At 51.6% G+C, this 21,657-nt stretch overlaps 1 protein-coding gene across 7 annotated transcripts in view; it reads right to left on the reverse strand.

Moving 5' to 3' along the window:
• Positions 1 to 21,657, reverse strand: part of RXRA (retinoid X receptor alpha) — a 115,165-nt gene that overhangs the window by 9,175 nt on the left and 84,333 nt on the right. For 5 of the 7 annotated variants that reach the window (XM_054848765.1, XM_054848768.1, XM_054848767.1 and 2 more), the window contains exons 5-8: positions 14,619 to 14,675; positions 10,389 to 10,558; positions 5,673 to 5,802; positions 742 to 874 (exon numbers count right to left, since the gene is read on the reverse strand). In XM_054848765.1, the coding sequence (XP_054704740.1) occupies positions 742 to 874; positions 5,673 to 5,802; positions 10,389 to 10,558; positions 14,619 to 14,675 (490 nt within the window). The remainder of the gene's footprint in view (positions 1 to 741; positions 875 to 5,672; positions 5,803 to 10,388; positions 10,559 to 14,618; positions 14,676 to 21,657) is intronic. The other 2 variants (XM_054848766.1, XM_054848770.1) reach the window with 1 other exon arrangement.

The raw sequence follows: 21,657 nt of genomic DNA on the forward strand, positions 1-21,657 counted from the left end.
TCCTATTGGATCCTGCAGTGAAGTCATGATCTTGCACTTATGACCTCACAGGAAACAAATGATGTCACCCAGGCCCAAAGAACAATTTCCTTGCAAAGCAAAGAAGCAAAGGTGATTTGGTATCAACTACGCTGTCTCAAGATGAGTCTCGGGCAGAGAAATCAGCCACCATTTAAGCAGCGTCTGGAGCCGCGCTGTGGGTCAAACGCCCTGGAAGTCTGGCTTTAAAATACTTTCCCAAAGCACAAGATTAAAGAGCCCTCAGGATACGCATGTGGAACCTGCCGCGCGGTTTTGGTGCTTTTCCATTGTGAAACTAAAATCACGTCTTGGTCCAATTAAAGATGAAAAGAAATAAAGGAGTGGCCTCCTCGTAACATTAGAAGGCATCTGGACCCCATGAAAGAGGCTTTGATTTGCACTGGGCAGCCTGACTATTTTGGGCTGTTGGGTTTCTGCAGGTTTAAGAGGAGCAATTTAATGTTGTTGCCTGCAGCAAGGATCACAACATTTCCATGCACGCCGTGGGATGGACACGCATCAGCCTGGGCTCCTCTGGCCATGAGCCCACGTGCCAACGCATCTCCGTCTGACCCCTCAAGCAGGTTGCAACGCGGGGAATGGAGGCAGATGGGTGCACAGACAGAGATGGGGATGTCTAGGCAAGGTGGCCTGAGATGCGCTGCCCACCACCCACCCATCCACCCATCCACCCATCCATCTCCCCCTCCCTCCGCCCACCTGTCGAAGATGGCCCCGACGCCAGCACTGTGCGCGCTGTTCCGATGCACGTGGAGCCCGGTGGCTAAGAGGATCCCGTCTTTCACGGCGATGGAGCGGTGGGAGAAGGAGGCGATTAGGAGTTCATTCCACCCTGGGGAGGAGAAAACAACCAAGGCCGCGGGTTAGAGCCACGGGGTCCTCAGCGGGTTCGGGAATCAGCAACGTCACCTCCCTGGCACTAAAAAGAGAGGAGGAAACTGCTCAAGAAGTGCCTTTGCTAGAGTAACAAGGCTGGATATGGGAAGGGAGGGGGGAGCCAACCCTTTCTTGGATGTCAGGGAAGGAAAAAACCGTTAAGGAACAAATGCACTAAAAATATAATGCTAATAAGGGAAGCAGTTTCCTCTATAAACCTTGCAGGCACCAGAGCAAACAGCTCTGCCCTGCTCCTCTCCCTGTGAACCTAGGAGTGGGTGTGGAGCCCTGCAATCCCCATCTGACCTTATACTCGGAGCAGTTAAAGACCTATTAACGCTTTATATCAGCTAATTGGGCTCATTTTCAGGCCATAATGGGGCACAAAAGTTCATTCGCCATTATTCAGCTGTGTAAATTGGACCGTGAAAACTCTTGCTTGCAGGTTTGTTGCTTCTGCCACCTAAACGCTGGAAGGGATTGCCTCTCCTCTCGCCTGCGGCTGTACAGGGATGTCCCACGTCCACGACCGCTCCACTAACAGCTTTCCACAGCTGCTTGGAAATCTGCTTTTGTCTTATTAGTTACTGGACGTGCTACTTCAGAAGATACGAAAACACATCCTCCCAGCTGGGACACCACAGGAGCAGTTTGGGCTGGTTACAAACGGCGAAAGGAAGATGCAACCTCCCTCCTCGCCTTCCAGCCCCCCTTCCTAATTTAACATGTCTTCAAATTATTGATTCTGCTACTGGCTGAGCTGAAGAATGCCCAAAATGAAACCTGTAACAAGAAGAAATTATGTAAAGTTTGAAGGATGGAAATTTTGGTGGCTTTGAACCAGAAGAGGCATCTTCACTAAGACAAGATGGGTCTTCTGGGTCTTCTGCAACCCTGGGGAGTCTCATGCTCATGTTGGCCGATTTACCCAGTTCTGGTGTCCAGAACACAGGGCTGCGTGTCAGGGTGCAGAAACATCAGGGTATTTGATTTTATTTTTTCTTCCCAGGCTGGAACGGTGATGCACCAACATCCTTCACCTCCTCTCCTGCCACAGAAACATGTCTTTTCTCGCTGACTGGAATAAATACAAGGTCCATGTGTGCTCTATTTACCCACTGTTGCAGAGATGGGTTGTGCCATTAGAAATGTTGACAAGGAATAAAGTTCACTCTTTCCTAAGTGGCCAAGGGATGTTCCCACCCCAATCATGGGAACATTTATTTGGCTATATACTGGGTGAGGCCTGGCACTTGCAGAGGGATTGCAACACTGTGAAACCCAAGGCGGATGGAGGAGAAGATGTGGGACTGCACCAGGAGCCTGCAGGAACAGTATTCCATGGCTGAAGAGGACCTCCCAGAGCCAGACCCACAGAAAGGTGCCGTGGGTGCCTCCCACCAGCCGTCACACGCAGACCCACAGCAACTCCACACGCAGCCCCTCCATGCAGCTCCAACCAACAGAAACCAGAGCGGGTTCACGGTGTCCCTCCATGGCTCCAGCTTTCACAACTCTGCCCTGACTCTCGGCCATCACCCAACACCCCTCGGCCGCAGCTCCACACAGCCCCAGCAGAGCCAAATCCAGCCCAGGGCTTGCCAAGAATCTGTGAAAGTGGTGAGGCTGTGGGGTGCCACCAACATCTGTGCTGGGCTTATTCCAGCTAAGGAGCGCTGGATTCATCAGCATCCTTCAGCTGGGACGTTTCGGCTGAAATGGGGAACCTGTTTCTACCCGGTGCTTTCGACAGAGAATCCCCAAAGAGCTGACAACGTAAAGAGACAAGCAGGGAAGAATTAAGTATGACCACAGGCAGTAAATCTGAGTTAGAGATCAAACAAATCTGCCCAAAGAGTTTTGTGTTTAAGGCCAAGCTCTGGATAAGGAGAGCAGATTTCTTTGACTCTTGTGACTCCTTTCTCATCAAACGAGGTGGCCGCAGCCTCCGGGGATGCTTTGGGGCAGGGAAGGCACCTGGCAGTGCAGCGACCATCGCGTTAATCCGTCTCACTACCGAGTTTCCCGACCAGCCCTACAAAATGAACTGCAGCTGCAGAGATGTAGTGCTCAGCATCTCACGCAGAGAAAACATCCGGTTGTTCCCGTCTCAGCCATAGCAAGCTTGGAAACAAGAAAACACAGGGAAAACAGGCTTAAAAAGTTGGGCTTCCTTCTCCTCCAAAAAGCTCAGAGAGGGAACATTTTTAAATGATTCAGCAATAGAGGAAAGCTACTGCCGGCCCATCCAGCACCGCTCCTCCAAAGATGTGTGCTCCACTTAATTTTGCCTCCAAGGATGCATGACTGAACCTGACTGACACTCTTAGCTAAATTTTAATACTTAAATATTTCATGGGCAGCTGTTCTCAGCAGGCCGCTCTCCCCACTCAATAATAGATAGAGCCACTGGTTAAAAGACTTGGGGGAGGTTATCCGAGGCCCTGACAGAGACGCTTGGAGCAGGGACCTCTTCGGAGCTGCTCCAGGTGCTCAGCCCACCTCATGGCCAAGGGGTTAGAGCAACCACGAAATCTGGGATGCGATGGGGTCTGCAGCCCCCTCTCCTGCCCGGTGGAGTGGCTCCTCCAGGATGCCGGGTCGGAGCTGGTCATAACAAGCACCAGCACAAAGGAGAGAACATCGGGTCAGAAAGTCTCTAGTTCCGTTTTCATTAGCCTTCTTCTAAAGAGAAAGGAAAACCTTGAACTGTTGTTGTGGGTTTTGTTTCCACTTCACAAAAGAAAAAGGCAGCTTTTTGTCTGAATCCAGTTCTTCCCTGCGATATTTGCAGAAAGCCCTCGAAGATTTCTATAGAGATGCTTCCCCTGCTCATCCACTCTCACAAGAGGCTCTAGAGACCTTCCTCAAAAATACACGTTTTTGTATTTTCCAGAGAGGGCCCTCAGGCAGCTCTGGCAATACTCACACCCACGGAAAAATCAGAGGAGACCTTCACCAAAGGGCTGGCAGGAGCCGCCCAGGGAGGGCATGGGACTTGGCCAAGTCTGCAGCAAGAATAAAACCCCTAAATTCTCCATTCCCAGGCTACTGCTGTAACCACTAGATGAAATGTGACTATAAAAATCTCCTTTCAGTAATATTAGAAGAGTGGAAAACCTACACCGGTAAACGGTGCGACTTAATCGCCCAGAAACCACTGAGGTCAAGGATTTCAGAAAGGTTGCAAGACGGACTGGATATTTGTATATAGGGCCAAGGTATGCAGTTACACTGGTTGACAGTCAACAAAAAATTGAGGAAAGTATTAAGATTCATGCATTTGGGTTACAATCAGCCTTATTAAATAGAATGACAGCCAGTGTTTGTGTGGTGGGAAGGGGGAAACACCAATCCCATCATCTTCCTACTCTAGAGCCTTATACCTTCTCCTGAAGCAACCTGGACAAACCTTGGACTGGAGGAATTCTGGCAGTTCCTACGTTTTGTGTTGAAGTGAATACTCTGCACTTGGTTCTTAAAGCACTTTCCTGCCCAGTTTCCTGGGCATTTATTTTGGGGCACAGGCCTTCTACAGTAAGAAGCCAGGAACACTGCCGTGAGGTGGATCAGCAGTGTCTTGTCTACAGAGGCCATTAACTCAAGGCCAGAAGAGTGCAAAGAGAGGAGCACACACCCTGCAGTGTCTTCCCCTCTTGAATTCCCTACAAAAGTGCGTTTTGGGGAAACAAGAGGAACTTTTAAAACTACCAGGGACTTCACAGTCCCTGGCTTACTTGGGTTTGGCTGCCGGACTGGTTCACTCCAGGTAGCTCAGCAGCTCGCCCCGCTCTGAGGCTGCACCTCTGCTCTGCACCAGACTCCTCCATCATTCCCTTTGGAATTCCCTGGACTACTTCGAGTAGCCGAGGTCGGTGCCTCTCATTGCCAAGCAGAGAGCTGGGTGCCACCGCCAGCCGTCAAGGTCTCCTCATTTCCTCTCCCAGTCTCACCCTTCACATGGAGTTTGTCATTTGCTGGAAGCCACGGACAACTTGCCTCCCTCTTTGTTTAAGGGAGCAAAACTCTCCGCTACGTCAAGCCAAAGCCTTTTTAATCACTTATCTGATGATTGGAGCTATGCAAAGAGCTTCATGCCTAAAATGCACCCTCGTCGAGCTCTGCTCTTGATTTCTCGCCCTCCTCAGTCTTTGTGCATAACCTGCCAGCAGTAGGGGCTTGAATTTACTCGATGGAAGATGACTCTTTTCACAGCTAACTGCTTTTCACCTCCCAAAGCCTCCGTTCCTGCAGACCCCCTGCCGCACAAGGAAACTTAAAATAAGCCCAAAGAATTTTATTTTCATCTTGGTGGGTGGGAAAGGGATGGCAATGTATTTTTCTCCCCTTTCTGGTTTTAATTATGATCAAACATTTTAGTTTGATGAAATTTCATGGGGTTCCAAGCCCACTTGGTCTTTCAAGTCTTGGCTCAGGACGAAGGCAGTGCACAGCTCCCTTGGTTTAAATACCCCAGCACACACCTCCGAGCGCCTCGCTCATCAGAGATGAAGCCGGGCCATTTTTCAGCTGATTGGCAGCTGGTGCAACATTTTGGATCACATTCAGCAACACGTCCCTTGGGGCTTTTTAAATCCTATTTAGCAATTGAATTATCAGAGGCTATTACTCAGAAACAGTTAATGGCTTTCAAGTTGCCGGGACCTAAATCTAACCGTAATACCTGTCACCAGCGAGACGCAGCACTCCTACGGCCCCGCGCCAGAGCCCGTACGGGGACGGTTCCCACTCACCTGCTCTGAGCAAGATGACCTGGTCATCCAGGGGCAGCTCGGAGAAGTGGGGGATCCTCTTGGCCCACTCCACCAGGGTGAAGAGCTGTTTGTCCGCTGCCTGGCATATGTTTGTCACCGGGTCGTTGGGCTGCCAAGAAAAGGAGATTGAAAGGCTCAGAGAAGGCAGAGCAAGGAGAAGAGGAGAGGCTGGAGGAGCAGCTGAAGGGACTTGCTGCCACCCCACTGCAGGGAAGGACCCCAAAGTCAGGAGCACCCCAGAAGTGGAGGTTATCGGTCACAGGGAAAGGAGGTGACTCGGCTCCTCCATCACACGTTTTTAAGTAGTTTTTAGCAAGCTCCAGAACAGGAACCGGGAGGGTTGAGACCCAACATCCATCACGCTGACTGATGAACCAAACGAGCTCCAGCCGAGGGAAGGGCAGGCTCCTGCACCCGTGCAGCACGCATGTTCTCTGTGCCAGCATCTCCCAGCTCGGTGAACCAGCACCAGAGGGAGCATTACAGAAAAAAAGAGAAAAACCTTTTCCTTTGAAATATTATCCAGTAACAAAAACCATCTGCTCTCAAGGAGGACAGTCAGCCTAAACACACCAAATCCCTGTTTAAAGGAACTGCTAACTGCTCAAGTGGGCTTGTGATTAGGAACTGGAAGAGCCTGTCTAACCCCAGCAAAGACAGACCTCGCTAGTACAAGTGTGTACATAGGGTTTACCTCTCTGGACAGGGAGGTATGAGCCCCTCCACGTATCCCACTGTAATCCCTGCAGATATCACAGTTTTGATTGTACGATTATTTTTCTCCCATGTCCTTAAAAAAGCAGTTTCCAAATCGGAGGAGGAATGTTTACTTCACCCCTAGATTGCAGGGGGAAGGGGTGTGAATTCAGAGGCAGAGCAGACACGAACACCAGCGTAACCTCTCCCTTCCGCAAGTCTCGGTTTCAGCAGGACAAGGCCATTCCTCAGCACGAGCTGGCTGTGCTACGGTATAAAACTCTCTCCCAGGCTGGGCAGGCGAGGAACACGCTGCTAAGCCTCACTCCTGCCCCCCGGAGCCATGCCCCGGACCCCTGCCCCGTCCCCTTCACTGTCCCCTGGCAGCAAACACCAACTCTGTGCTTCAGTGGCCAATGTCTCCCATTCTCCAGGCTTAAAATAACCAGCATCTGGCAAGCTGAGGGGCATCCGCCTTCAAAGTATTTTCACCTGTTGCATGCAGAGATGGATGGGAATGGGCTCATGTTCAGCAGTGCAGCTGAGGAGCGGGGAGCATCGGTACGGGGACTTCCCCTCCTTGCTCTGCCCATCTCCAGCAGCTCCCCGAGGGGTGCAAGGGCAGGGGAGTCTCACCCTGAGGGACCTGGGGCTCCTCCCCGGGGAAGGAGATGTGAGCAGGGACTGGGCTCTTCCCCGGGAGAGGGAGAAAAGATGGGATTTCCTCTGGACAACAGCAAAACCCTAAACTGGGTGTGAGGAGGAGCTTTGCGGGTTTGGTCAGCAAGCTGGAGCAGCCAGTGGAGAACCTAGGCGTCCCAGCTCCCGCAGGGTGGGATGGGGATGGAGCCCTGCACGCCCCAGGACACGACTTACGGGAGACCCCACGCTCCAGCAGAACCTGACCTACGAAGCGACATGTGGCTGCACAGCCCCCTGGAAGGGGTACTTCAGGAAACTTAGATGCTTTTGCAAAGCTTTTATCGAGGGTTGCTTCTGGGCAGGTTGTCACCATCTCTAGGACTTGCCCTGATGCGGCAAGCAGAGCTCCGGGTCTCCCAGCCCCAGGCTGCGTCACCGCTGCTCTGCAGGCAGCACAAGCTGTACCCAGCCTTCGGCGCTTCGCACAAAGCCTCAGCGAGGGGCCCAGCCTTTAATTACACCTCAGAGGGCAGTTCCTGGAACCACCACCATGCTTCCTGGCAGAACTTACTCACCGTAGCTCGAGAGGCAGCTAAAAGTATCATCCCTGGAGGCCGAAAGGGCCCTGCCTGTCTCCAGGAGGGGATCTGGAAAGCGGTGCTAGAAACCCTCCCTGTGCCTGGTAAGCAAATCCCCTCCTGCAGTAAATAGCAAGGGCACGGTGCCGGAGTGTGACAGAATGAAAGGACACGCGGGCACCTGATCCTTCTGGAAAAAACTGAGCTTGGAGACATCTTCCAGAAAATGGTGACTTGAAACCAGGCGCTCAAAGGCCAATTAAGAGCTAATGGGGATAACACCTCTCAGTTACAGGCTTTGCCTTTCAGTGGCCAGGAGCCCATCCGAAGTGGTGCTCACACTGCAGGAGCCCAACTTCGTGGCTGCCGGGGACACGGGGCAGAGGCAAACCCCATCCTCTGCCTGGGGACACGTATGCTGAGGGCATATGGCCAGTGCCCAGCTCCCAAGGGACAGGGATCACACGGGGTCTCGGGGCTTGCTGGGACACACAGCGTGGAGGAATCCTGCAGCCATGCTCATTTACAGCTTGTGGGAACCTCCCAAAGGGTTTATCCCCTTTGCCACGGTCAGAAGCCAGACTGCTGTCGCAATTAGCAGCTATTTGCGGCGGCTGAAGAGCTGTTATCAGGGGCTCACCGGTGTAATTACTTCAAGTGAGTGTTTTAGTGATGGTCATCAAAATGCTAGTCTTGGCACTCTCCTAGCACCCAACGCAGCAGAAGAACAGATTCGCAGGGGCTGATCCCTCTCTCTTAGCTGCTTTCTGCCTGGCTCAGCGTCCTTCCCTGTCCTGTCCGTGCCGCCCACAGGGATCACTCCCCACTGCGCTCCCCTTGCTCCATCACGGGCTTCAAATCATGAACATACCCCATGCTCTGTGGTGTCAATCAAGGTTGTCAGGATAGAGGTCCCCTCCCTGGTCCCACGCTCAGCAGCACGCGTTGTCAGCAATGTGTTTAGGTACCAGGGCTGCTGGAACAGCTCACGGGCTGCAGCCGCCCTGCCCTCCCCTCTACCAGCTCTGCGGACTGCGCTGAAGCCCCAAGCTGGGTCCCACACTGTCCTCGGTGGAAGAAATCGGTGCCGGTGCCAGCCTTGCAAGCGCTGGAGCTCTCCAGCTCACCAGCGGCGTTCAGTGCAGAGGAAGAGGTGCAGGGACACAAATAAAAGGACCCAACATACCAGGTTAATAGGAAACAGCTTGTGTTTTAGCCTGTGTCTGTTAGGGACTGAATTTGTCTGCCTTTCCATCACACGGGCTCTCTGGGGAGGGCTGGGAGGAGGGCAGCTCCTCCGTCTTCCCTCGCCTCATCCGGTGGCCTCATCACTGCGAGCTGCTGATCTCGTACATCTGCTAAACCTGCTACAAATGTCACCTCATCGACAGAAGCCGCTTGACAATAATAGGGCATTTCAACAAGCCTCCCGCTTCTATTTAGATGCAACACACATCCTTGTTCACAGTAATGCGTGTTGAATTATGCAGGAACCAGCTTTCAATTTGCTACAAGAGGCTGAGGAGACGCAGTGCCAGACGAAGCCATTTATTTCAGCTCACTCTCTGGGGTTTGTTTTCAAGTCAGCACAACACTGGCTACAACTCCCCTGAAGTATTTTTAATCCCGATATCCGTCAGAGCCTCTCCAAGCCCCACGTTAACCACAGCTGAGCTGCCTCCTCCAAAAAAGCCCCTCGCAAGCTTCATGGCGATGGGACCATGGCAATTTATTTTTTTTTCTTCTCCATCTCTTTGCTTTGAGACTTCCCAGTCCCTCAGTATCCCGGGGCTCCCCCAGTGTACCCAGAGCGGGGGTAATTAGCCCCACTCCTGACCCTGCCGCCTCAGTTGCAGTCGTACCTTTTAGGGCATTCCTGCATTCCCAGTACTTTCACAGGAACACGGGCTATTGAGGAACAGGGGCTGCATCCTGAATGCTGCCTAGACTGGGCAGCAAGGACTTTCTCTGCAACAGGGCTCTTTCTGAGGGCTTTGCAGAGGGTCGATCCTAGAAACAGAATTTCAGAGGACAGGCTGGCTCTCACATGTGGAGGTAGCTGCTTTGCAGGGAGGCCGTCTCTAAGCAAGGCTGTAACCTGCTGATAAGGGATCTCTTAGGAAAGGGACCAAGACAGTTTCCCTCATCACAGCTTCTCACTCTTTTCCTATTTCCCTGGCAGCTGTCTCTTCTTTACACAAGGTCCTGTTAGAGCCTGGTTGTTTCAAGCAGGTCCAGTTATAATGCAAGCCTGGGAAAGGAACTCGAAAGCAACCTTCTCCAGGTTTTCTCTTCACAGAGCCAAGCAACTGTCTAATTCTGCATCTGAAAAGTCACACCCCAATTTCACAACTCTTATCTCTTTGCACTTCAGCAGCACAGCTCTGTTTATTGGCTTGACTGGACTCTGAGCTCTTCAGAGCATGGAGTGTCTTCCTGCCTTTTAGCACTAAGGGCTGTTAACTAAAATAAAATCTCTGTAAGCCCATCTAATTATGCCTTGCAGTATCTGTTCCTTGGCTATGGCAGCGAGACAGAGGAGTACCAGCGCTGGTGGCTGTGCAGGGGCAGAGGGGTTTGCTTGCCTCATGCTTTCATCTAAGCTCACACGCAGCGTCTACAGCAGAACTAAGAAGTTGCATTTCTGAGCTCTCCTTATTTGTTTTCCCACAAGATAACCCCTCTCTGACCTAGGCTCGCTGCTGTATTCGTGCTAGGTCAAGGGCTTCTGCCCCGCGTGCCCGGGATGGGGTTGGGGCCAAGGGGAGAGGTGCCTTACCGAGCTCGGCGTCAAGCCCATATTCGCTTCAATGTACGTCTCTGTCTTTGGCTCCACCGCGAGTTCCGCTTCCAAGATCTTTTCCACGGGCATGTCCTCGTTGGCGCTACTTGTTGACTCCACCTCGTTCTCGTTGCGGTCCTTCCCTCGCTGCCTCTCCTCCTGGACGGCTGGAAGTGGACAGAGCAGGGACAATGTCACCCTAGGGCTCCTGGCCACGGTGTCACGGGCTGAGCTGGGACCCCGAAGCTCCGCAGAGCTACGGGTGTTACTTAGCCACAAAAACCTAAAGCATCCTCAGTCCTTGTGACCTGTAGGAGCACACGCACGTCCGATGCCTTGTTCTCCCACCTGACCTTGCCACCACCAGTGTGGTCAGTGGGTCTCAGGCTTGGACAGTCCAAGGGGGGGGGTGAGGTTTGGGGAAGCCACTGGGCAGCCCTGGCCTGGAGAGCTGCTCCATGTGCGCTCCCCTGGGAGCACGGCTAGGGAGGCTCCCGCTCAGACCTGGCTTCTGCTGGGAAACTCCCCCTTCTGCAGAGGGAGAAGTCCTGGAAGCAAAAAGGTTGAAGACACATGATGAAAAGCAAAGGAAGCAGCACGACGAGTCACCGCAGGAGAGGGAAATAGATGGGTACCGCTGCAGGGGAAGAAAACAAGGAGCTAAAGTGACAGCGTAAGGGAATCCTAAGGAAAAGAGAAATTGGTCGGTTTAAAGCATAAAGTCCAGAGTTCAACCATCTTCTGAGCCTATTAGTGCTGAACTTCCGTGGAGGTCACGTCATGCATCTAGCTCCCTGGTCCAGCAGTGATGCTAACGGCTGCCGCGAGGCTCCGTGGCGGGACGGCGCTACCGTGGGACAGGAGCTGGGAGCAGGCATCTGCCGGCAGGCGCTCGATGCAAACCACCGCCCTGCCTTTGTCTCTGGGCAATTTCTGAACTGACAGGAGAGACCTGTCCCAAACCCTGTGCGGTAGGACTGATCTAGCCAGAAGCACGTCACACGCTGACGAGTTAAAGTCTGAACAGCACATAGATTAAAAACGTGTATTAGATGCTAACAGCGTTATTATTAATGGTCTCACTTTGAAACCAGCACACAGACTTTCCCTAAACCTGGAAAGCAGCTTTATGCAGACAGTTACACCGGTAACTATCTCCTTCTCAAGCATGATGTTACATACCCTGAATCCCACACTTTTCCACACACACCACTGTTTCCCACAGTACGTTTTAGCTCGGTCTAGCCGAGAACAGCCCAAGCAACAAGAGCGAGAACTCCCTGAACTTACCCAGCTCTTTGTTGAGGACTGAATGAGGCATTCAGTAATGTAAAAGGCCTGCTATTTACTGACAATTATCCCAACACTTTACCTCTCTGCTGAATTTGAAGCTGGTTACATGATGTTAAGAGAAAGCAGCAGGGGCACAGGTGTTGTTCTAGGGAAATCAGAGCTGTTACACACTAAGGCTTTTTAGGCAATTAGTGGGACCAGCTCTATGCCAAGTGCAAAAATAAAACCTAGAATATACAGCTTTTTTCTTAAAAAACCCATGAAATTAAGACACGTACTGGGAGAGTCCTGTACGGACACCGATCCCATTAACCCAGCTCCACCCCAGCACGTGAAGGCCCGGGGCTGATTTCCACTGCTCGCCCTCCCCTTCTGCAGCAGCCCCTGGTGCAGCGTGGATGTTTGCTGCACGTCAACAGTGTTCAGACTCCTTCCATGTGAAAGCTGTTATGCAAAAAGCAAGAGGTTATTTTTTGCAAACTGCTCTTAAGTTTCTGGGCTGCAGAGGCTCCCGAGGCTCATGCAACGTTTTCTGCCCGGTCTACCAAAGCCAGGTAGGCTGCTCAGATTTGTGTTGTGGCTTTTGTCCATCTGGCTCTTGTCTGGCACAGATTCTTCTCTTCACTTTCAGGCCAATGTAAAATCCTGCTTAAATTTCTCCCCACACCCCTACTCCTGTTTTCTCAATCATCAAACAACTAGAAATTTTTACTTAATGCCAACCCTTCCTCAACAGCACAGATGCACCAAAACTCCTTTGGGCACATTAGAAGAGATAAAACACCTACTAAATAACAGAAAAGCCTAAGAGAAAGGTAAACCCTCAACAAATGGGATTTTATAAAATGACTTAAATGCCAAAGACCTGATGCACAGTCGCAGCAGGTCTCAAGGACAAAGGTATAAAACGTGGTTCCTCACCCTGAGATCTACCACCTCCACTGTCGGGGCCATCCAAGGGATGTTAGTCCAAAAAACACATCCTCTTGTTCAGCCGCCAGTGACTTAGCTGGATGCTGGGATTTGTGGGAAAGAGTTGCAGAGGTCTGGGGAGACAGTGGCTACTTAAAGTCTTAAATCTGCAAATTTCAACCTCATCAAAACCAACAGTCGCGTTCTTGGAGGAGGAGAAGCAGACACACCTGGAGGGTTACGGGAGAGTAAATCTTATCGGTCATCATGACAGCTTGCTAGTGATTAGGCTGAATCTAGCTGATAAAAACCATAGATGGAAGAGACAGACGGAAAGAGATTATACCTATAAGCAGGTCTTTCTATCGCTCTGTGCTTCGAGCTGCTACATCAGAAAGCTGGTGCTGCTGCTCGCTGCGGAGCTGGTGAGAAGAAAGCTGACTCATTCCAGCCTTAGCCCCACGCAAACCCCTTGACACTCGCCCCTGCCCAGCTGGCTGCCAGTGGCAATGACACACCAGCCAGAGCAGATGGCGTATTCGACATCCGTATGTCAGCTCCAAAGATTAAACCAAGCCATTGCCAGGGACAGCTTTACCTGCTTTGCTACCCCCATGTTTCCAAGACCAGACAGCCCTCTCCAAAGCCAGGACAAGCCTGGCGTCACCCTGCGATCCCCTCCCCTGCAGTTTGGATGACCTTCATCCATCCCCTATCCTTGGCTCTCTGGGCTGCTGGAAAGCAGCGCCTGTTTCCCAACACCGAGCTCCGAGATGCCGTTATCCTCCCTTCCCGCTCAGAAGCAGCTTCATGCAGGACGAGGTGGCTGCACTACGTGAAGTCCAGTTGCTACTTGCTCGCAGGACTCGCGTTACCAGGCGTTTTTGAACCCGACCTGTTCCTCACTTAGAAATGACAGGGGACACTGCCCAACCCTAGTTGTTGGATGTGGCTTTGAGGGATGCCTGCAAGGCAGCGACTCCTCTAGATGTTGACTCAGTTGGAGATGCTATTTTCTATCCGGGCAGGCAGCTTGAGGAATGAAGTGGGAACAGCTTCGTTCTTCATGTGAGCAACACGTTCGCTCCTGCAACAGCTCTGTGCCTGGCCTTGGGGTACAGCTGTCACTGAGCACATGAACTCCCCTCCAATGGTCATCTTACTGTCACCTCGTTCTTCCAGGTGTGTCCCTCGTCAGGAGCCAGAGGCTGAATTCATTTCAAATCTAGTGTCTCCGCTTTCCTAGTTTCAGATTCACCCTGAAGCATGATACAGCTCCAGGGGCGGCAAGCCCAACACATTGTCCTGAAAGGTGCAGGGATTTGCAGATGGCATTCAAGACTCTTGTCATCTGTGGGTTCCAAGACATGGACATCCCTGCAGATGTGGCCATCCTTGCAGCCTGTGCTTCAGAAGCTGAGCAGAACCAAGAGGACATCCAAAGTGCAAGGAGCAGACAAAAGTGTCATACAGCTTCTGAGCAGAGTCCTCCATGTCTCTGATCTCCTCTGGCATAAGGCCATTGGTAGATGTCTGTGATTTACTGCCATCGGTATTTCCACAGACCTGCTGAGGACCTGGCAAGCCAGTGCTCCTCCTTGGCAGACATGCTGAGGGTCACATTCCCATTTCAGAAAAGTATGGGGACACTGTTTCTTGAGATGCAGGAAAAAATACCAGGTGAGGTAACAGGAAGGAAAGAAGGAGCAAGGATTCAAGCAAATCACCTTTTTTTTTTATATCATGCAATATGGGATGTTTGTGTGAAGGAAAATCTTCAGTAGTGAGGAGACCCCTCACCATAAAGACCTAGGACCTTATCTCTGAAGTCCACTCCCCACTCCCGCTGGGGATTTGTCAAATAAACCACAGTGGAGGTGACAAAAATACATTTTTCAAATGGATTTGGTTTGGGAGCTGGGTTTCTTTGTGGCTTTGGTTTTTAATTATCTTTTTAAAAAAGAGAAATACAAACGTGGTAGGTGCATGGCAGCTTGTCTGGTAATATTGAAATGGGAATACCTTGTTCTTCTCGGCTTCCCAGAAGTCTTGTGGGCCGGGATGGATGGTGCTCCATCCCTGTAACACAGCAAAATTTAGAAACAACGATCATTATATCATTTGATTCTTGTTGGTTCTGCTGGATTTTTCTCTTCAAGTGAGTTTGTACACTCACAGGCTAAAGGGGTTCTGCGACTGGCTTCTCCAACCCAAATTCTCCCTTGTGGCACAATCAATGTATAGTTAAGAAAAAATAAATATTCTCAACTCTGGACAGGGCACAAGATGCTTCTCCCTCCTGTCTCACATGTGATGCTTCACAGGATTAGCAAGGACAGGACACAGCGTGCCAGTTCAGGGAAGCTGGGTCTGCTGCTGGCTCCCTTCTCTTGCTCATCACCGATGCCCCCCTCCACACCGTGCCTTTCTGCTTAGCTGGGTGGGTAAGGAGACATCCAGCCCCTGTTCAAGAGGACCTTGGGAAGAGGATTAAACTACAGAGTGCCTGCGATAATAAGGCACTTGACAGTGTGACCTACAAGGACCTTTCCAAACCTCAGTTGGGTTGTCTTGCTCTTACTGCAGTAAGATGGTGATAATGAGGTGAAGGGCTGGAGAACACATCCCCGCTGCTGTGGGAAGAGCTGCTGCTCACCAGGAGGAGGGAAGGGCTGGCAAGGGCTCTGCAAGACCAGCGTGACCCTCCTGCCTCCCATCGCACTCAATTAGTGGTGTGGATAACTCAAACAGTGTCTAGACAAACTACGGGGCTTGTCTGGGATGGATGCAGGGAAGCCATTGAGAGGAGCCCATGTCCTTGTCCTTCCACCTCACCGCTCAGGCTGCAGGCATTAGACGAGATCCACTCTAGGACCATGCTGCTCACAATGATGCTGATTTTTCTGGTCATGAGGGTGGCACAGCATTTGATCAACGGTGTGGGTCCATTTATCTTAAATGCAGGAGGCGAGGCAGGCATACTGCTGCAACCCAGACAACCCTCTCCTGCAAGGCAAAGCAGTCCCAAGTTCCACCAGCCCTGTCTGCCACACCGTGTTCTCAGAGATGAGCTTCCATGCACCCTTCTCTCTGTTGATGGCTGTGCCAATGCTTTGATTTTTCTTCAAGGAGACTCGTATGGCTGAGAGGTTTTCTAGTCTGATTTTCTTAACATAAGGGAAGCATTTAAAACTTGCAATCCACTTGAGGAGAAAAAGAGATGTTGTAGTCAAAGAGCTCTGAGAGGCAGCTCCACCTCCTCCAGCTATGTCTCAGCCGAGCCAAGGACAGAAGCCTGTGTTTTCCATGGCACCTGATGAAGAGGCTCTCGTGTTATTCTGCTTGATTTGGCTTGTACTTGCCTAAGGCTGGTTGCTGTCATTTTTCATCACGAGCTTCTCCAGCCCATCTGCACTTCCCCAGGCCATGGTACAGCAAGATACGGAGCCCCATGTGTCAAGACCACTTCTCAGTGACCTCTCTAAGAACCAAAATGTCTCGTCCTGTGGATGCGGATGAGCCTCAGCTGCCCCAGTCCAAGGGCTGCTGTGCAAAAATGCCAGATCCATCCTCTACCGGTGCACATATCAACACTGCACATCTTGCCTTTGCTCGTGGTGCAGCATCTGACAGCTACGTATGCAGGTTCAAGTCCGCTGCAAAGTGAGCAACCAACCCAGCTCAGGTGCCCAAACCAACCAGGGCGGGTGGCTGCAGTTGAGTAACGAACTTTCCAACTGATGGAGAAGAACAAGCTGCTTGCTGAGGCTCTGGGGAGGACCTGGAGGACACCGCTGAGAAACCCCTGCAGCATCCCCAACGCCTGCCACTTCATCGCAAGCCTCATGATGAACGTCACCAAGTCTCTGCTCTTTGAGACACGTGAACACCCCGGAATCCCAATCCTCCAACAAAAGTCCTTTCCTTTTTTAAGTCTTGGGTTTGTGGAGAGAAACCTGATGCTGTGATCTGCAGACTAATTAGATTTAAAATAAATAAATAAAAGAACCCCATCAAGTCCATGCTCTGTTTAAAGTCTGGTCACAGATGCAACGTGGGTGCTCGCAGCCAGGTTCCCCCATGCCGTGGCACGGCCACCGGCCACGGGCACTGCCACGCTCAGCGGGCACGGCGCTTTTGTGCCGGAGGAATGTTAACGAGGAGAGGAAGAGGCACAAAGGGGACAGGATTTTCCACCCAGGCAGACATTTCTGAGAGCCCATCGCAGGCTCGTTTGTTTGCTGGGAGAGACGTGGAGGCTACTGCGGCTCCTAATTACCACTTACCCTGCGTTAATACAGATGAGCGCTTGTTTCTGAGACAAAAATCCATCCTTCCAGGAACAATAGTGTGGATGACTGGCTGGGGTTTGTTTCTTTTCATGGGGGAAGAGGGGGAAGGATAATTCACTCCCACCAAAAATGGACCGAACGGGGTCTTCTCTGGGGGACGGATCCAGGTGTGGAGTCCCCAGGCCCAGGGAGCCCGGCACCACGGGGGCAGGCACCAACGCCCAGCCCGGTTCTTGGGCAGTGCGAAAGCCATGGGTGAACAGAAGATGCATTTTTTGGCCTTGGCTCTCCCTCTTAGCACGGTCTGATCCTCTCCCACCTTCACCCCCTTTTGCTCTTTGCCGTTTCCCAGCAGAGGCAAGGATCCAGAGGACAAACAAGGATGATGATGCTTTCCAGACCGCTCCAACCTGGATTTTGGGGACATGCCCCTGGATCGCCGGGGCATACCACCCTCCTTCTGGAGAGCCCAGAGGCTCTGGTGGCCTCCGAGACCCAAACCTGCTCAGTCTCCTCTGAGCCTACAAGTGGGTGGCTGCTTTATTTATGAAGTGCTGGGTGGAGGGTTATTGGGGATTTCCTTTTCACTAGTGGTGGAATTTATTAGGCTCTGCTGCCTTTTTATGAAGCTACATCTTAGCTGTGTATCATCGGCATCTTGAAGTGCTTATGCCTGAGGTACCTGTTTATATCGAAAATGCCACGATAGCTAAGGAAACCAATTCAGACAGTGTTTCTTCTGCTTTGCTTTCGTGCACCTCCTTTTCTTTTTCAAAGATGCAGCTTTCTACTACTGCAAACAACCTCAAAAGCTGCGACACAAGAAATAAATGGTGGTGTTCTCTCCAACATTTCAATTGAATACTGCATTTTTAAGATAGGCAAAATACCGCTGTGATGTTAAAAAAATGTAACTTCAGTGAAACGGAGTGTTAAAAAGTGGACTGAAACCTCTGCGTGCAGTAAATGCACGGGGGGAATGGCTCTGGAAAACAAAAGCAAAAATGGCTAGCTCACTCCGCTCTCAAAAGCTGGACACTACGAAGCATAAGCAAACAGCAACATTGCTAAAGCAAAGAGAGAAAATCATAAACCAAACCCTTTTTCTCAACCTAAGAGTATTCTTAAAACAAAAATCAAACCCAGCATCATTTAACCAGCTGGTTTAAAGAGCAGCACTTTAAAAGGATATAAGAAACAAGCTCATTAAGCTGAAAGACTTTTTCCATTCCAAAATTACTACTAAAAATAACTGCACTCTTGAACTCTGCCCCTTCACTGGGGTATGGCCACTTGCCTGCTTTTACATTCACTTGGACAGCAGGATGGAGACCTGAATTCCTGCTCTTTCTCCCCAGAATCCTCTTGCTCCTGTTGGTCCCCAGAGATGCTGTGGGAGCCGGGATGGCTCCGGCTCGGGGGGGGGTGCGGGGGGCTGCACAGCCATGGCAGGGGGATCAGGCACAGCTCAGCGACTGCTGTGGTAGTGCAGGAGCTCCAAGTCACTAAACAAGGGGAAACTTTGGTCCCTCTGGACTAAGTGATTTATCTGAGCAGCTCCCCGGACACATGCGGAGGTCTCTGAGCCGCAGACGAGAGCCGCTCCTTGCGATGCTCCAAGTCAAACCCCGCCCAGGTTAAATCCCTCAGCTCGACGGCAGCGCAAGCGAGAGGGGGAAAAAACCAACCCATAAACACAGGGGAAGAGGAAGGATTATCTCAGGCTGTGAAATTTAATGAAGTCTGGGAGTCAGAGATCAGGCAAGCAACAGGACAGAAGATGCTGTGGATCCTCAGAGCACGACTCTGGATCATGTCACAGCAGCTGACGGAGGCAAGCTGCAGCCACGCCGCACCCAGGCCACTGCCATTACAGTGTCTGCGCCTGGATTTAGGAACAATCTTGGGGGTCAGTTATGCAGCCTGAGCCGCAGTTGCTGGGGGAGGACAGCCTTCTGGTCTCCAGATGGGCCACGAGCTTCCCGGCAGAGATGCAGCGACATCCATTTCACCCAGTCGCCATCAAACGCCGCTGTTAGCGCTCCGCAGCGCGCTCAGGCTGCAGGCTTCCGCACGGCAAGTGGTAACTCCCAGTTAAGAAACCGGGCAGCCCAGCAGGTCCAACGGAGACAGTCCGGCTCACGCCGGGAGCCGCTCACGTCCGGAGGCAGCGCTGGGGGAAGGAGAGGCGGGAGACGGAGCGGGGCTGGGCTGCGCCGGTTCCCAACGTCTGCTGCCTGTGAGCCGTCCAAGGGCGGCCGGCGGGAGCATGAGAAAGGGCTCCTCGCTGGTATTTCCTGCCTGCTGTGCGATCCGGCGGCGCTGCCAGCAATGGTGGGGCCAGAATCTCATCACACGAGATAGCGATGCGCTGCAACGCGAGGCCGTGGAGTTTGTAGCCTCCGGTGATCCCCCTCACCTCTGAGGTTAACCCCAGCTAATGGCACTGCATGCACGATGCCTTTACCCCAAGACCCTCACTGTTTACTCCCACCTCTCCGCAAGGCCCCTGCCTCTCTAACTCAAAGGCAGTTTCCACTTTTTCCCTTTAAAATATAAGGCTGCTGATCCACAGACACCTTAGAGCCTAATGAGTAACAGATCCAGCAGAGAAGAGTTATGCTTCTGGATGCAAAGAGCCACCCCCACAATAATAATCCCTGCATTAGTCAAGATCCCTGATGGTAATCTTAATTTTGTTGACTATCCGGTATTTAGTGGGAGACAGAGTACAAGAACCAAAGCCTCACACAGCTGGCAGTAATTCATAGGGGAAAAATGCTCCCAGTTGCTTATTTATTATAGCCGCAATACCTCAGAGTCCACGAGGCTCGTTCACCGTGAACGCGGCGTCGGGATCTATCTTAAATGTCTTTAGCAGGGAGCAGCAAGAAGAGATGCGTGCACCAGAAGGAAATCTTCCGCTTCTGCAGGCTTACACTCCTTTAAGTGCTTACACTCCTTTAAGCGAAGATCCGCGTGGTCTGATTGCAAAAGCAAAGCCCCGCAGCCCTGAAGCGCTCCCCCGTCCTTCAGCAGCACCCCGCGGCACCCCCTGCCTCTCACCTCCGTGGGTGCACCGCCCTGGCCAGGCTCCTTCCCGCAGCACGTGGACGAGAAGGTCCATCCCTCCGGCTCTGCCCGGCTCTGCTCTTGGCACGTTCACCTGGAAACCCCCCAGGTGTCGGGATCAAACCCTTCCAGAGCTCCATCGGCTGCCCTGGTGCCTTTACTCCTTTAAGCCAACTCCTCAGCTACGTAAGAGAGCCTCTTCCTTTTACCCTTCTGGCACAGGTTTCTGGGTACGAACGTGGCCCTCAGCCCTCTTCTTCCCAGCATCGCTCTGCAGGTCGCAGCACTGCTCAGCACCACGCAGGATGCCTTATTCCCTCACCAGAGCTACAGTACTTAGTTTAGAGGGTTTTTCTGTACTTCTATGGCATACAAATACCTTTGGGCTACAGGAGAGAGACTTCCCCAGCAGGAATCTGCTATGCCTTTACAAAGCTATAAATTAGGTCTCCAGAGCAAGATATTTTTTAGGGAAATGAGGCCCATTACCCTGACTCTTAATTAAAAGATGCAACAATTCACACTAGAGGATAAAAAGCCAGCTATGTTGTGAGTATTTAAACAAAAGGAATTAGCAATGCAGGATTTAGCCCAAAACTGTTGCCCGAAACAGAGGTGGTGTGGAGGCAGCGGGACTGGTGCAAGGACAAGGACAAGGCTCCTGGCTGGCAAAGCGGACGGGCAGCAGCAGCGAGCTGGGATGGGTGCAATGGGAAGGAAATGTTTTCTTGACAAATCAGGTGGATATCACACGTGAAACTCAAGAGCTTCTCAAAACCAAAGCTTAGCGAGATCCAGCTTCTCACTTCCAGGTTTAGGACAACACTACGACATCTTCAAACCTGCCATCACACACTGAAGTTTTAGGTTTATAAGAAGACAGAGCTTTATGTGGGGACCAGGTGAATCATTCCAGCTTTCCCTACATGGGGATTACACCCCAAACATCAACCGACTGCCACTGCACCAGCTTTCTGCCCTTCTCCAAAGCCCTCTTAGTGCAACGCCAGCACCAGAAGATCAGTCAGCACCGCCTGAGTGCACTTCTAGAGTTACGAAGATCCCATCTGTCACACTTTTAAATAATTGGCTGATCGTTATGAATGCATTTGGTATTCATTGTGATAATGTTAATCAAGATGAATTAATAGAGTCCTCATACTGTACGCGCTCTCTGGGGAATTCCATCACCATTTAGAAATTAATTAATGGACCTATAATTTTAGTGGTGCTGCCCATGCAATCACCGTTAACGGTAGGCACGAAGCAGGTACCAAATCACAGGATGTCAGTACAGGCTACAGAGTTAAAGCATCACTGCTGATGTTCCTTTCCCTACAGACGCTGGCGGAGAAGTTCCAGGGGTCTGAAAGGAAAGCGGGTCTCCGGCTGCCAGCGCAAGGCTCCAGGGGCAACGCCAGGGTAATGGGATGCTCCACATCATCTGCACCTGCATTCCTCCCCTGAGAAGCAAGTGCTGCTGCTGCTGAATACACAGGAGACTTCTTGGCTTCTTTTTAGTCACCTGAATTTCCTGGGGCTGGAAATGAAACCTTCCTCCCTCCATTTCCTCCTCCTGCCACACATCTCCCACGGGATCCAGCACGCTCCATGGCTCTGCCCATCTGCAAAGCAGCCAGGGCAATGCCAGCCCCTCGCACACGGAGCACCGTGTCTGCTCTGGACCACTCATCTTT

The sequence above is a fragment of the Grus americana genome, chromosome 20, assembly GCF_028858705.1.
Source record: "Grus americana isolate bGruAme1 chromosome 20, bGruAme1.mat, whole genome shotgun sequence".
Lineage (NCBI taxonomy): Eukaryota > Metazoa > Chordata > Aves > Gruiformes > Gruidae > Grus > Grus americana.